The 15,673-nt window shown below is 32.9% G+C and overlaps 4 protein-coding genes across 8 annotated transcripts in view; all 4 read right to left on the reverse strand.

The window, feature by feature from the left end:
* Window positions 1–15,673, reverse strand: part of LOC129786110 (replication factor C subunit 4) — a 635,780-nt gene that overhangs the window by 145,743 nt on the left and 474,364 nt on the right. The window lies entirely within an intron of this gene.
* The window catches only part of LOC129785980 (extended synaptotagmin-2), a 633,447-nt gene that overhangs the window by 145,743 nt on the left and 472,031 nt on the right, over window positions 1–15,673 (reverse strand). The window lies entirely within an intron of this gene.
* LOC129785995 (protein kinase C-like) overlaps window positions 1–15,673 on the reverse strand; it is a 501,513-nt gene that overhangs the window by 145,743 nt on the left and 340,097 nt on the right. The gene's annotated exons all lie outside the window — the stretch shown is intronic.
* LOC129786065 (extracellular serine/threonine protein CG31145) overlaps window positions 1–15,673 on the reverse strand; it is a 48,453-nt gene that overhangs the window by 1,372 nt on the left and 31,408 nt on the right. For all 3 annotated transcript variants that reach the window (XM_055820867.1, XM_055820866.1, XM_055820868.1), the window contains 5 exons: window positions 12,354–12,446; window positions 10,468–10,711; window positions 7,603–7,683; window positions 7,407–7,519; window positions 3,117–3,257 (listed from right to left, as the gene is read on the reverse strand). In XM_055820867.1, coding sequence (XP_055676842.1) covers window positions 3,117–3,257; window positions 7,407–7,519; window positions 7,603–7,683; window positions 10,468–10,711; window positions 12,354–12,446 — 672 coding nt within the window. The remainder of the gene's footprint in view (window positions 1–3,116; window positions 3,258–7,406; window positions 7,520–7,602; window positions 7,684–10,467; window positions 10,712–12,353; window positions 12,447–15,673) is intronic.

The raw sequence follows: 15,673 nt of genomic DNA on the forward strand, positions 1-15,673 counted from the left end.
CGAATGATTGTGTTTGTTCGCTTGTCTTTATCAATTTTCTCATTGATTTGATATTATTTATTTTTATTTCGTATAGTAACATATTTATATGTATTTCATACTATTTGTAAATTGAAACTCTTGCATATTATGTCGGCTTGTCAGATGATTGAATGACAAATAAAATATTGATTGGTCGAATTGAATCAAAAACACTCACAACTAAGTAGTTATGACAAGAGCCAATTCGACAGGATATGGCTCCAGTAGAATATTTATTTAATTTTAATACAGAGTCAATTAATTAATGTGACTGCAAAAAAGCTCGGATTCGTTGAAGAGACAGAGTATATCATATTGCAATAAATATTCCATTATATTCTCTTTCTTCCACCCACTTGTGTCATAAGCAATTAAATCACTGCTCCCAGTGTGAACTTGATGGGGCCAGATTGGATAGTATAATGTGACAAATACAGCTTTTATTTATCCGTTTTAATTGCTATTAATGTTTTTAATTCTTTCATCAGTGTCGCATTTGTTCAATTCACATTGCAATTTATTCTAGTGCCATGAACATACATATTTCAAAGTGCTTTTTTGGATGGAACATTTCGAACCACAAACCGTTGTAGGGCAATTTAATGAATTTATTTGACACTCTATCAAAAAATCTGAGTTTGAGAGAATGATTGTCAGTCCTTTTTTGCATTTGCGGTAAATTATTTTTAAAGATGTATAAAATAATGTAAAAAATTAAATTAATACCTACCTAATGTTAAATTTTATTTATTTTTTTTATTAATAAATAAATTATTTGTTAGATCCATTCTGTTCAAGTAAAATCCATAGTAGTATGTAATATGTAATTGATATAAAGTTTTAATAAAAGGATAAGTGCTATTCCAAAGCGATTGTTGGTAAATAGAATTAATTTTGTTATAAAACAGTATTGGCAGTTAGTGGGAGAATTTACCGAAATTTTCATTAATTTATCCTACATTAGCTAATGGTTACTAAAACGTTTTCGATGGGTTCTCATTTTATGCATTTGTGTCCTCAAAATATAAAATTATTATTTTATAATTTGATTTTCTTTTTTAGTCGCAAATATTCAATAGAATAGCAGTATAATATGACAACAACGTGCAAACAAAATAATTTTAGAGTTGTGAGTATGGTGGTAATGTGTTGCAATTTTATTTTCAGCAAAGATGCTTGTAAGATATTCATACATAGTGACTATTGTTTTTCTTGTTAGACATTACGTAAAGAGATAATTTTTTTTACAACATTTTATATGGTCGCCGTTTTTATCCCAAATCCTTTAAAGTTTCTGAGGTCAGACTAATTGCTTTTTGGCTGCATTTCTTTCAGATACAGTTTTGTTTTTACTGTAGATAGGTATTACTGAATATGTTCATATTTCAGTTTCAACTTTTCTATACAGATAAGTTATCGGACAAACATATTTAAATTAACCATTGAAAATATGTATTCCTATTTACTGTAAAATAATAAAACATTCCATCGCATATCAGTGCATAATTAAGGTAATTTATTTTAGAAATGCTTTTAACTGTAATAATTCATTTCATACCATTTAATGATGTAAAGGTAATTTAATACATAAATATGAAGGTAAATGAAAATAAAATGTTTCATATTTCATTAAATATTGCAATAGAATGAACTGAACAAAATGTGATAGACAAGAAAAATATTTATTTATTTTTTTGGTAAAACATCTTTTCATTATTACCTTTGCTACGACTAATAAAATATTGAATGTACTTATTAATATCAAAAATTGTTTCAGAAAATAGTTCATTGAAAAAAATCGCTTTTGAATATTTTTTTTCAGAATCAGTTCTACATAATGTAGAAACGACATAATATATTTTTTTATGATACAAATTTTTTTAATGAAAATTCCCATGATGATTCTTTTTGTTACATGACAAAAAAAATACCAAATTCCCATTGACGATAGCAGATGGTATATGAAAGAGTTTGTTTATATAAGGTTAATCTTTAGCATTGTATTTCTCATATTAACACATTGCATACTCTCCCAACCTACAAGGCAACACGCGGATAAAATTATTATTGGGATCAATGCATTGAAAGGAGTTTATGTACTTGGATTTTTTCGAGCTTGAAATGAATATAAATTTCATATTATTCTATTGGGGTAAAACATTTTTCTAATGCGATTAAAAGGAGACAAGAAAAAATTGCCAGAGAGTGTCACAGTATGTTGACTTCGTAAATTGAAAAGCCATTAATACACCCACAATTCCATCTCAATCATCGATGGCTGCGTGCCAAGAATATGATCATTGATATACTCCAAGGAAAATTCCATCATGCTCTCTGGCAATTGTTTGCATTTTCCTCCCTTCCCGACAATTTTTCATCGATTTTTCACACTCTCCTTTAGAATCCCGAAGGTACGGGAAGGGGTCTTAAGCAAACAAAATGATCTGTCCATGGGTGGAGCTTTCAGTATGAAAAAAAAAATGTATATATAACCCAGTCTGTCTAGGAAAGAATGTATCCGGCGAACTTGAGAAAATTGAGACATTTACCCACTTTTCCACATGACCATTTTTCAATCGTCTCCTTTAATTCAATTTTGCTGGTGGCGGATCGGGCGAATTCCCAATTGTTGAGTGAATTTCTCCATACCTTGTGCCTTTCACTACCAGACATTCGCACAAGGGGAAATATTTCACTCAGAAGTGAAATGAGGTAGAAAGCTTTCAGTGATAACCCTTTACCTCTATATTGCCCAGAAGTTTGTATTCTATGTCGTCAATGATATAGTATGCGTTGCAATTTTATTAATTAGATTAAAGTTCGTCATTTTATGAGATTATTAAAAGTGATTTTCTTCTCCGAGATATGATATAATTTTGACAAAAATTTAATTAAATTGTCAATTTATTTCAGTCTAATTTTAAAATGATTGGTTTGATTAATAAGAAAATATTTTAGCTCTAATAAAAAAATATGCTCCCTATTAGTTTTAAGCTTTTATCATTATGGTCTTTCCAGAATTTGATTTCACAAAGTTTGAGACTAAATTGTAAAGTATTATATAGGAATATCAAATAATATCCAACCGCACTCACCTGAGCAGAGTTTCGAGTGTTGAAGCTCTAATTAGGCAGCACTGGAGCACTGGGGCCAGGATAGTTAGTTCGTCGTGGAATGGTTTTCCGAAACCTCGTCCATGGTCCAAATGGAGTGGGAATGTGTCATTGCCAAAAATCCTGTTTTTAGAAGATATTTAAAACATTACAAAACTTCAATGATTTTCCTTTGAACTTCAAAGGATAAAAAAAACATTCAAGTGAAGTAATGGATGTGATTTAAAGGATCTGAATTAAATGAATGTATGCCACTTGCAGATTAGATTAAAACAATTTTTTTGATCAAAATACTTCTGTGAAATGCAATTGGCCACCGTGGAATGGGTCTCATTGTTTTTTTTAATACCTAAAGCACACTAATTAATGGAAAATTGATGCAAACTTTTTATAGAAAAATCTATTATATAATGCCAAATTGAAAGCACAATATTCTCTACTAGTGCTTGGGATGGGAACGATATTGTTGCAAAATAAAACGCTGGAATAATGAAAGCAAAAGCCGAAAACCTAACAAATTAAATTCTTCAGCATGAAAATATGTTAATATTACCGATGATAACAAAGGAACACAAATATATACATTTTATGATAGTTTGTATTCATAATTGCGACTCGTGATTAAATAGCAACAATTAATATAATCGTGTCACCCTAATTAACCCTCAATTAAATGTCAAGTACAAATTGAATGCCACCGACAAAGCTGGGTAATATATACACTGTATTTTAACTTTCAAGTGGTGCTTCTTTGACGATCCTTTTAATTGATTAAAATGCTAATTTCAATCATCATCCCCCGCCAGAGTTGTGCTTTTCGCGGAAAATTACACCCGGCAACTTTTAAATGGGGAAAGCGTCACTCTCAGTTCAAATAAATAAATTGCTTACACCTCCGTTTTTCCAACAGTTTTGTGATGGTGCGGTTTTTCATTAAATAGCAAAGAGAATGAGAGTATAATGTAAATGTAGGTAATATTTATTTAAAGTGGAAGTTACATAATGAGGGTTTATTTTGTACTAAACAAACTTTTCTAATATTGCCCTATAAAATTTACATTAATTTATAAAACTATTTGGTCATTCCGCGGGTTTGTTATTCTATAATTTGCAAGTTTTCATTTAATAACTAAAACGCAAATTTTTTGGGTTAAACAGTTCTACTGGAGTATCATTGTTATCATATGTAAGCTATGTTAGGTATGTTGCAGAAATGTTTAGCACTCTCAAATATTTTGTTAGAAGTTCATTCAGTTTAATAAATCATTTCATATTATTATCCTTGTTATTCACCATTACAGTTTTACCTAAACAGAGTAAAAATTAAAGAAAAAGTCATAAAAGTCTCGTTAAATTGAGATTCAATGTAAAGGTATGCTAGAAAAGAGTCAGAAAAAAACAGCGAAAAGCGTTACTAACAAAAAGTGTTAAATTTTGCAGGGAAAGAGTAACAAAAACTGGTACCTGCTGTTCTTTTTTTGTAACGTAAAACATTATATATATGCAGTACAATTTGTATATGTTGAGGTGGGTACGTTCATAAACACTTTGTGACCTAGACATACAATTTGTTTTGCTAAAGTTTAATTGCAATCTTGATGAAAAACAATTGATAAAAAACTCAACGACAATGAATGGTGGCTTTTGTTGATTTTGTGTAGTAAAATAAAACAAATACGCCAAAATTGGCTAAAAGAATGCAAATATACATATATAAAAGTAAAGTAAAATATATATAAATGCATAGATATATACATTATATATACATATAAAAATGCAAAGATAAATATTAAATATAGCATGGATGGAACAGTATAAAGCGAAAGAACGGTAAGTAAAACTTACGGGCTGTGATTCTTTCTTTGTCAGTGAAATGTGAAGATGGCTGAAAATTGAGGATGGGCAAATTTTGAGGAGAGACTTACTCGCGAGCCGAATCACAGCCAACGCGCAGAAATTTGAAGAAAGCCTTAATCGTGGCGGGCGTTGGCTGTGATTCGGCTCACGAGTAAGTCTCTCCTCAAAATTTGCCCATCCTCAATTTTCAGCCATCTTCACATTTCACTGACAAAGAAAGAATCACAGCCCGTAAGTTTTACTTACCGTTCTTTCGCTTTATACTGTTCCATCCATGCTATATTTAATATTTATCTTTGCATTTTTATATGTATATATAATGTATATATCTATGCATTTATATATATTTTACTTTACTTTTATATATGTATATAAAACGCCCCGCTTCGCGGGGCGTTGGTCTTATGCAACTCAAGATATGACATGTTAACTTTAAAACGCGATATCTCCGGAACGGCTACATAGATTTTCTTCATTTTTGGCATGATGAAAGATATTATAGCCAGCAATAACATATCAAAATTTGAAGCAATTCTATAAAGCGGTGCTCGAGATATTCATCGAAAACTCATCGAAAATTTTGTTTTCGATTTTAGCGCCACTTGCGGTCATTTTTTGAACTTGCAATGTTCCGAGCAGTTGTAGGGCTCATTAATATCTTTCATTTGAGCCCGAGTTGATCAAAATCGGTCAAGCCGTTCTCGAGTTATGGCCGATTTTCGATGATAATTTGTGACGGCCATATTGGCTAAACGGCTTGGCCGATTTTCGAAAATGAAGTATCCTTGGAAAGGTCTTGATGGCCCCTACAACATATCAAAATTTCAGATTTTTACCTATTACAGGGGCTGAGATATAACGAAAACAAAATTTGGTGGTTATTCAAAATGGCGGACGGGGGGGTGGGGGGTGTGATTTGACTTCATAATCGGATGTCTTCTAGTCGATATATGAACTTTGCCGTTGACCGCAAGTCTCTATCTATCACCGTTCTCTTGTAATTTAGCAAAAGGTTCCGGCCGGACGGCCGGACGGACGGACGGACGGACGGACGGAAACATTTTTGGCGCATACGTTTTTTGGAATGTGGGGACCCTAATTCGTGCTCATCCCAAGTTTGAGCCCGATCTGACGACTTTGCATTTTAGAGTGTACACAGAAGCTGTGCTTCTTTTAAGAAAGAATCACAGCTAAAAAAGATGAACCTTCATAGAAAATATAAAATTAATGTTTATTTCATGCAAGTGAATAACTAAATACAAAAAGATAGTTGCATTATTTATTTAATAGAAAAGATAATGCATGATTTATGTTTAAAATTACTTTTATTTTGTAAGCTATTTTCGCTATTTTTGGAAAAGTCAATATCTGAGATTTCTTTTTCCCATTCTAGTCTTTTATTCAAGGCAGCTTCCATGAAAAAAATATATCCACCTTTCTGGAAATTTTCTGAAATTCTTCACCACACCACTGTAACCCTGCGGTGACACTTTGGTAGACTTTATGGGATACTCTGGAGCTTTAGAAAGTATCTACAAAGCATTCCAAAATGTTTTCCAACAGGAAATTTATGTTTGTACCCAAAATTGCTTCAGCAGCTCAACTATTGAGAGTTGTTGCCGAGAGGAATAGTCTATTTTACATAGTCCTCTATGTATGTTGTATATATATATGTATGTATTAAGACTATATTGCATTGTGTCAGATTTTGAGAGTTTTGTCTGAAAACTTTCACTACATAGGAACACTTATCCTCTCTTTGTGGGTATGCAAAGCATGTTCTTTTTTTTTGTTAGAGCACATTCAGAATGTTTGCTTGCAATTTAAGAATATAAAGGAATAATTTCTTAAAAATTATGTTCTATAGTACATACTTCTATGTAACAATAATACATTAATCGTACAATAATCAATTTAGTTTCAATATTGATTCAAATATTTTTCCTTTTTTTCCTCCCTTTAAATTGCTAACACACAAAAATTATTGCTATTGCAGGAATGCTCCACAAAACACATACTTTCTAAAAACTATTCTATTCATGCTGTTTTTCATTGTGGCTTTGGAATATGTCTCTTTGTGTGTCTCTATATATAACACCTCATCCTTACCATAAACATTTTACGAAAGAGGAGTCTATGTAGGTTTTATCTAAGCGGAGTAAACAAAGCTTTAGCAGATGGGAGAAAAATTCTGTCGAAACCTCATGCTCATCTCCAGATTGAGGGGGAAAAGCTGGTGGCAAAAACAATGTGGCCATCGTGACCGCATCGTTTGAAAAACAGACAAGTGGTGAATTTTGAATTTAATAGACGGGAAGGGGTAAGCTAAAGGCTTAAATGTGTGTGAATGATTCTGTGAGGGGATAGGGTGAAAAATAATTCTGGGGTTAGAATTTTGTGGCCTTTCCAACTCACTTGAAGGTTTCGTAGTGATGGCGATCCATGTTCCCCATGAGAAAGTCAAATACAGACATGTCCATTAGGTCGAGGAGTCGTCTACCCTGGTCGTATGGTGGAATATCTCTCACCTGGTGAATAAATAATATTATTTTGTGCTTTTCCTAAAAAAAAAAAAAAATAAATGAAACAAAGCCGAGAAATTCATTCTCACCATTGAACAATAGTCAGCATCTGTTTCCCACTGAGCTTTCCTCCGCTTGTGGTACGAACGCCGCCATGGATGACGCCAAACCTGAAAATTAGTAAAGTGGCAAATTTATTTAATATTTTCGTCATTTTTCTCGAGTTACAGGATATATAATTTGCATGAATTATCCTTATGCTTAGGGGAGAGGAATGGAATTAAAAAAATTCAAGAAAATGTATAATTAGTGTACAAAGAAGTTGTTTTACGAAAAGAATTGTACATAGCATGAAAGTTGTAATTTTATTAATCCTTAAATTTACGTGGGGGAAGTCTCTCATTCCTTTGTATATTTTGCCTAATTTAAAAATTATCTTAAAAAATATAAGTAAAATCGTATTTTTTTTTGACGATTTATTTGCTTAATATAAATTTAATTTCTATAAAGCGTGATAAACTGTAATTCATTGGAAATGTATAAGTTATAAAGTCTTATCTTTTACTTATAGAAGCATGTGCTACAGAGATAAGTTTGACACTGACCTTGGTGAAGATCATGGATTGTTGAATGCATATGTACATTCTTTAAGAGTAAATTAAGGGGATCACCTTGAATATTCTTTAAAGAATGCTCTATAGGAAGTGAACAGGTTTAATTAATTCTTCTGCTTTTATTTTTATTTTTTTTACTTTTGACCTTTAAATTCATCTTTAAGAACATAAAAATGTAAAATTGCAAATTATTTTGCGTATTCCTCACAATTTATTTAATAAAAAAAATTTGCGTGTAAAATTGCTCTCTTTGACGTTCTTGGCAGAAAAAAAAAACATTTTTGTAATCTGAAGGTGTATGAGAAAAAATATATAAGGACCTTAGCGATGAATTTTCCTCTATTTTTTATTCCCCAACGGATTTAGTGACTCCTCTCTCCAGTATACAAGAAAAAAATGTAGAATTGGAGGTGGAATAAAAAAAGAGCGAATGGAGAAACATGGGTGGGAAAGGATACAAAATAATTAATCTTCATGATATAAATGTAAACGACACAAGTAATACTTTCCAGCAAACACACTCACAAAATCGCTAACTCTGGGGCTGGGGTGTGATTTACATTCGCAAACTAAGCTGCAAGGAGGTGGATGGTACGGACGGAGGGAGAAAAAAATGGAGACGCCTGGTGCCACGGGGGAAAAGCTGTGCTTGAGATCCATAGAGAGGAGTGGAGAGTGAAATCGTACCCACACACAAGCCACCAACAGGATTAAGTGGAAAGGATAAATGGAACTACCACAAATTCAAATCACTTTCCGCAGTAGCAGTGTAGTGGCAATGCGACAAAAAATTTGCATTTTCTTTCCTCCGCTACAGCCACACAGAAAGGTAGGGCAAGTTTCAGGAAAATTTCTTTTAAAAATTTGAAATATTGCAGGCCTCTCATTTTCCATAACTTAATGAAGGAATTAATTTAAAATATTATTTATAAATTAATAAAAAATATTTATATATTCGCTTGGCCCATTCATTATGAACCTAAGTCGACTTAGGCTTATAATGCTTTTTTGTGTATTTCAGTGCTCCAACTATCCCTCTATCACCCCATAAAATATTACGCAAATATTTAATGTCCCCATGGAGTAATATATTTCTATGTATAATAATTTTTCGATAAAAATATTCAAAAGTTGCTAATGGTGTTCGGTTTTACTTGATTAATCTTATCTCAGTCTCCCCTATGATTTTTTTAATATTCAAAAATTTTAAGGATAATTATTATACTTTTTATGATAATGTATTTTTATTGATTTTATGTTGAGTGGAAGAGGAAAAGGTTTGAAGAGGAATTCAATATGTTGTTTTATAGATACCTACCTACTAGTGCGGCATTTCAGACAAAAATGTTTTGACCGAATAGTACAAGCATAGAAGAAATTTTTCATGAAATATTTGTGCTAAATACAGGAATTTTTGGGTACGGTTCTGAAAGCCTTGGAGGGAACGGTAGCCTGTGTAAAACCATGTGTAACATGAATATAGTGGTGGAGAACAGCACGGTGGAAACATTATGTATAAATATAGTTAAAAAAATATATATTCTGCTCAGGGAGGATTTTACAATAATCAAGTATAAATCACCGAGAGAGCAAATTGTAAATTCATGAAAATTCTTTGTTTTTTCTCTCCCTGGATATTCTTGTTTTTCTTACACAACAATATCACGCGCGGGGGAGTATTGCTCTCGGCTTTACATTCAATATGTATGCCGAAATGTCAGTATATTTGAAGAAATCATTAGCGCTTATGTAGATGTGTCAATAACAGGACAATAGTGGAGGGAGTTATGAGATTATTCCTCTTGTATAGCAATTTCACCCACAAATTAGTCATGTAAACAATAACACGTCACCCGCTATGCAACACCATTACGTGATATGTTGAGCAAAATAAAGATTGGAAATTATGTGTGAAAAAATCTCATCCAGATTCATTGTTGTGCGAGATCGACTTCTCACCATGAGTGCTCATGAGATAAACCACTTAATATTTACTCTCATTTCTGTACAATCAACATCACCCAATCTCTTCCCCACCTTAAACTACCATAATCTACCACTGTCTTTATTTATGAATGGAATTAGATGCAAATGAGATACGAATCTTCCTCGTTCCGCTAGGAAAATTACTCCATTTATTGTGGAGTGTGTCTCTTGTGAAATTGATGAGACTCACATTAAAGGTGCAATTACCGGGCTCACAATTCTTTTTGGCTTTGATTAATAATTTTGCGGTAGAAGATTCTCAATAATATACGTGAGATGGAGTAACAATGTAGCCAACATCCGTAGAAGGGTGAAAACACAGACAGAGTATTTATATATGTAATGTAGCTTTACCTTTCGACCTGCTTGCTCGTACATGGGGAGGAAGGCAGCAAAGGATCCTTCGAGAGTGTCGGGGTTGCCACAAATTGCATGGGAGGTGTCGCAGTAGTAGGAGCACTTCCCGTGAAAGCACAAGTTATTCGATGGCGACACAAAAAACGTCTTAAGTAATTCATCATCGCAGACTTGATAAATTTCTGTTGTAATATTCAATGTTCGTCCCACGACAGGCATGGCTCGCCGGAAGCCCATGAGTCTGCAAGTACAATATAAAGGACAGCAATGTATTATGTATACGTACATATGTATGTAAGTATTTATTTTGTTTGTCACCTCCACATACACCTTCTATGACAAATTTTACCATTTTACTGCAGATTATTTACCTTTGTTTAAAATTGAGATATTGGGCCTTATTCAGCGACCAAGAAACCCTTGAAATTAGCTTTAAATCTTGAAATTTCAGTACAAAATTCAAAGATTTCAAGGGTTTCTTGGTCGCTGAATTAGGCCCATTAGGGGGTTTATTTTCTGATCTTTAGAACCGTTTTATAAAACTTAAATTTAAAATATCGAATTGTACGAAAAATATAGATTTAATTTAAGCAAAAATGCTATAATTATGCTAATTTTTAACCTGTGGTTAGTTGTTTAGTTAACGCATTTAAATAATTTTGCCAGCTATTTTTTGTCATTTCATTAATTTGCAGTATAATTAAAGAAAAGCAGTGTTGAATTAAAGACTGAGAGATACCCCTTGTTTTGGGGTCATAGTACAAGATTGCAACACTGAAAATTTCCTCGTTTAACCCTCCACCCATTACTCATTGGTACCACAAAATGCCACAGACGTTCGGTTTGAGGGGTGTGTAAGGGAAGGAATAACATTTAAGCAATGAGAATTACAATGGCATAAAACCGACATTCCCATTCATTTCTCTCCCAGACTTCCTCATATCTTGCGCTTTGAGCCCCAACTCTCCTCTTATAGCACGACCAAACCTTTTCCATATGTTCTGAATTCATCTTAATTCATATTGTGTGCTTCATAGAACAGAACAGTATAACATATTTCTCTTACTACACCCACCCCACACTCCTGCATCATCTAAGAATATATCCCATCAGCGGAGGAATTCAGCTAAAGGATGTGAGAGGATATCAAGAGCAATGAATTGGGATGCACCACAATTATACTGGCTCAAAGGAATCTTACATGAGGGATGCTCTTTTGCTATGTGCGTGAGATATAAACTTCACAGGAAGGAAACTTCAAAGGTATTTCTTTGTGCTTCCCAGAGGAAACTACCTAATGAGCTCATCATTATTACCTTTAGTCTAAAGATACCATGTACGTGCAACAATCATGTTTCAATGAATTTTCATTATTATACCAGCCAGAAGTTGGTCCTTTGTCAAATATATTGTTATTATATAGATAAGAAATTGTTTTAAGACTTTACTTCAAGATTGTTTCAAAGAGAAAAATTGAGATCTATTTTTTTAAAGATACAATGCTATTAATCTTGCTTTCTTTAACAAAGTCTTAACACTTACAGCTTAAATAATATTTTTAATTGAACGCAAAGACTGAAAAAAATCGGATTGGCAGATCATCTTCAACAGTTTACTTGAGAAAATTAATAAGTCAAAATTTGTATGCAGGTCGTCTTTAAGTTATTTTCCCATATATACATATGTACGTTTCATTCTACATTTATGCATGGTGCTTGTCCATAACTAATAATAGAGCTTAAAGTCGAATAAAGAGTGATACAATGCACAAGTTGCATTCGGCTGCTGGGAATTATTTAATCAGTAGTGTTGTACGGTATGAAAATTGCAGAATAAATTTTGTGGCAATAGAGAGAGCGAGATGGAAAAAATAAACAACTTACCCATCAAGATGGAATGCTGCAATCTCTGCAGTGTGTCTCTCAAAGTCAGTGAAGTAGAAATGATTTGGCAGAGTCTGTTGATCCCGTGGGAATCTACAAAGAAAGTTTTGAGAAAATTAGATGCAATGATTAGTTTACCAGTATACATATATAGACTATGGTGAAATACATATATCCACGGATAAAAGGAAAGAAATGGATATTTTTAGCCAAAATGTCATTACCAAAGAGAAAAATATAATATGTTTTATTTTTTCTTATACATAAAATATAAGAAAAAGTGTCTATAAAATAGCGAGGAAAAAAGCAAAATGAGAAATCGCAATGTAGTATCATATTGTGTAGAACGTCTTAATTACGCATTAGATATATTTATAGGCATAGAAACCAAATTTCTCATTAAGCAACTTATGACATAGGTATGTAGTAAATTAATTAATATCGCCAATGTTTGTCGTAACAAATTTACTGTTTACCAAGTTATTAGCATTTAGTAGGTGGGATATTCAAATAATGTTTGGGAGTTATGCGACATAAACATCAAAAGGCTATCGAATGAGTTTTGTATAAATATATGAACTAGACCAACAGACCGCAAGAAGGCACACAAACGTTTTCATGGAAAAGGCTTTTGTGCCCAAAAAGCCACACAATTTAATTTAAACATCTCATACAGAAATTTTCGTCTGATTGTGTGAAAAAGATTTTTTGAAATGGAAAAACTAACTTTACCAAGTTTAAAATTAATTTTCGAAAATTAGATACATAGTTGAGAGACGGGAGACAAAATACATTAAGCCATAGTTTTTGCAATAAATTTACCACGGATGGATGTACAGTGGGGAGAAAGGGATTAAATTAATTTTCGTTCCTCTTTTGACCGCAAAGCCACTCTTAACGAGATCTTCATCTCATTATTAATTAATAAATGTCTCCAGCTGTTGTCCTGTTCAAACAAAGGGACAATTTCTATTAAGGGCAAATCCGCCCCTTGCTTGATATTTATTTCGTTGCTTTCATTCTCACAAAAGGTGCGCAGATTTCTTTTTCTTCAGACGCCAGAATTTAATTATACGAAATGTGTAAATAATATCAAACTATAATTCAATTTTATCCCGCCTATCCAACAGAGAGCTCTTTTTGTTTTTAGTATAGGATGTGAACTCCTCATCGCCTTCACAATTTCGGGGTTTATATTGTCCTATTAATTTGCAAACAACAATAAAATGATCATACCCCATATTCTATTAAAAGCTTTTTGTTTTCCATCCTTTAAACAATCTTTCTCATTCGTCCTAGCAGACGCTCATTGTTATGGAAAAGTTGCGTTCAACAGGCATCAAAGGGGTTGAAGTTGGAAGAAATTTAAGGGCAATTTGTAAGATGAGAGAGATTTGAAATACAACAGAAATTTTTACTCCATAACTACATCGAGTTTGTTTGCATGCTGCAGTAATATTGCATAAGCAATTGAAGTGACTGCAATGCACACAACAGGAGGAAAGCTAATTCGCATTGTAGCAATTTTCTTGGGATTTCTTCTGCTCTATGCATCGCAGAATTGGACTTTTCACGAGAATTTCATGAAAGAGAACAAAATCTCAATGAGAAAGAATCGTGGGAGAAGATTGCATCACAATATCTCGCTTCTTTGACAGAAAGTGGGATACATTGAGTGTGGAATAAGCATCTACGTAAGAAATTCTCAAGCACGAAGTTCATGAGAATTAAAATTATTTCACTGTTACAAATTACTATAAAAATTCGTGTCTCTTCAAAAGATTTCAAGAATGACTGTGAGTGAGCTTTTTGCAACATCACCTACATATTCCTTTACTTGAAGTTCGCTTTTGGTTGCAATCTCAATCATCCACTTAAGTATGTCACATGGAGAAGTTGATAAAGTGTAAGAGTTGAAAGTTTCGATTGAACCAACAAATTAGCAATGTGCTTTGCAGTTTCATGAATCCTTTGCTCTATAGTTTTTTTTGTCTTCACTTTCAATTGATGTGTTTAACCCCAATTCAGTGGAAGCTATCAATGAGAAAGTTTATGACAGAAAATGGTCCACAGTGAATTAAAACACATCACATCCTGTACTATTTTAAAAGTAAACTTTAGTAAAGGACGTAAAGGATAAATTAATCTTTATTTTAAAATCATGTTTCTCAGAAATACTTTTGTATAATATATTCACTTCGTAATTGAAAGTTAACGAATGTGAAAATTTCCAAAAATAAATGACAAGTGCTTTTCAATTAAACTAAATATGATTTCGAAGTTTTATAAACACATACATATACATGTACATAGGTCTCATAGAGAAATGAAGCAGGTCACGAATGTATTTAGGAGCACGTGAGCTTTCTGATTGTCAGTCAATCTTATACAGAAGACTTATATTCTCTTGAAAGTTCGTAGCTTCGGTGGAACTTAATTAAATCATGCATCAAGTCCAGATATTTTCTTCGTGATACCTTTACCTTTTGGCTATTATTGCATCGGAAAATTCATCGTGATAAAATGAAACAAGCCGCTTACATGATCTCTCGGAGCAACCCTCTTTTCCCAGCATTGGCCCATTGTTGGTGTTTCATTCGTGCAAAGGAAAATTTTCAGTATACATACAGGAAACCAGGGTTATGTTTAATAAAAAAAATACATATTTCGAATAAGACATCTATTGTCAATAAAGTCGAATTTTAATTTACTCTCAATTTTTTTTACGAGATTACAACAAAAGGTAATATAAGTATTTTTTTTTCATTAAATAAAGAATGGAGGGTTAATTGAGAGATGAAAGGACATTTTTGATTAGTCCATTAAGGAGATGAAAGAATAAAAGATTGGTAATGATTGGAAATACCCTAATTTATTTTGATCCTACAAAATTGAAAAAATCGATTTTATTGAATTTGCTACAGTTTGCCTCAGTCTTCCCTACGGCAATGAGTAGGGTGTTCATGTCAAAATTACTCATATGCTTTCCGACAACAGCGCACAACAAATGGGGAAATGCACGCAATTTTCACGATTATTCCTCAACAATATAGAACTGCCACTCATCGATCTCAAAAGGCACTTTCGCATTGGTCACGGCCCAAGGGTGAGTTGGCAGGGCATGGAGAACATGGTGAATGGGACCCAAGGAGCTTTGGAGAGAGAACTTCACTTTAAGAGATTTATGCTTTTCATTTTTGCAGTACAAAACGACTGTGTGTGGGAGAAAAGAAACTGCGAAGAGGGTGGGTGATTTTTAACATCCATTATTGCAATCAATCAAAAATGTATAAAGTAGTTGAGTGCTGTGGGTTTCGTCT

Source organism: Lutzomyia longipalpis, chromosome 1 (genome assembly GCF_024334085.1).
Source record: "Lutzomyia longipalpis isolate SR_M1_2022 chromosome 1, ASM2433408v1".
Taxonomy (NCBI): domain Eukaryota; kingdom Metazoa; phylum Arthropoda; class Insecta; order Diptera; family Psychodidae; genus Lutzomyia; species Lutzomyia longipalpis.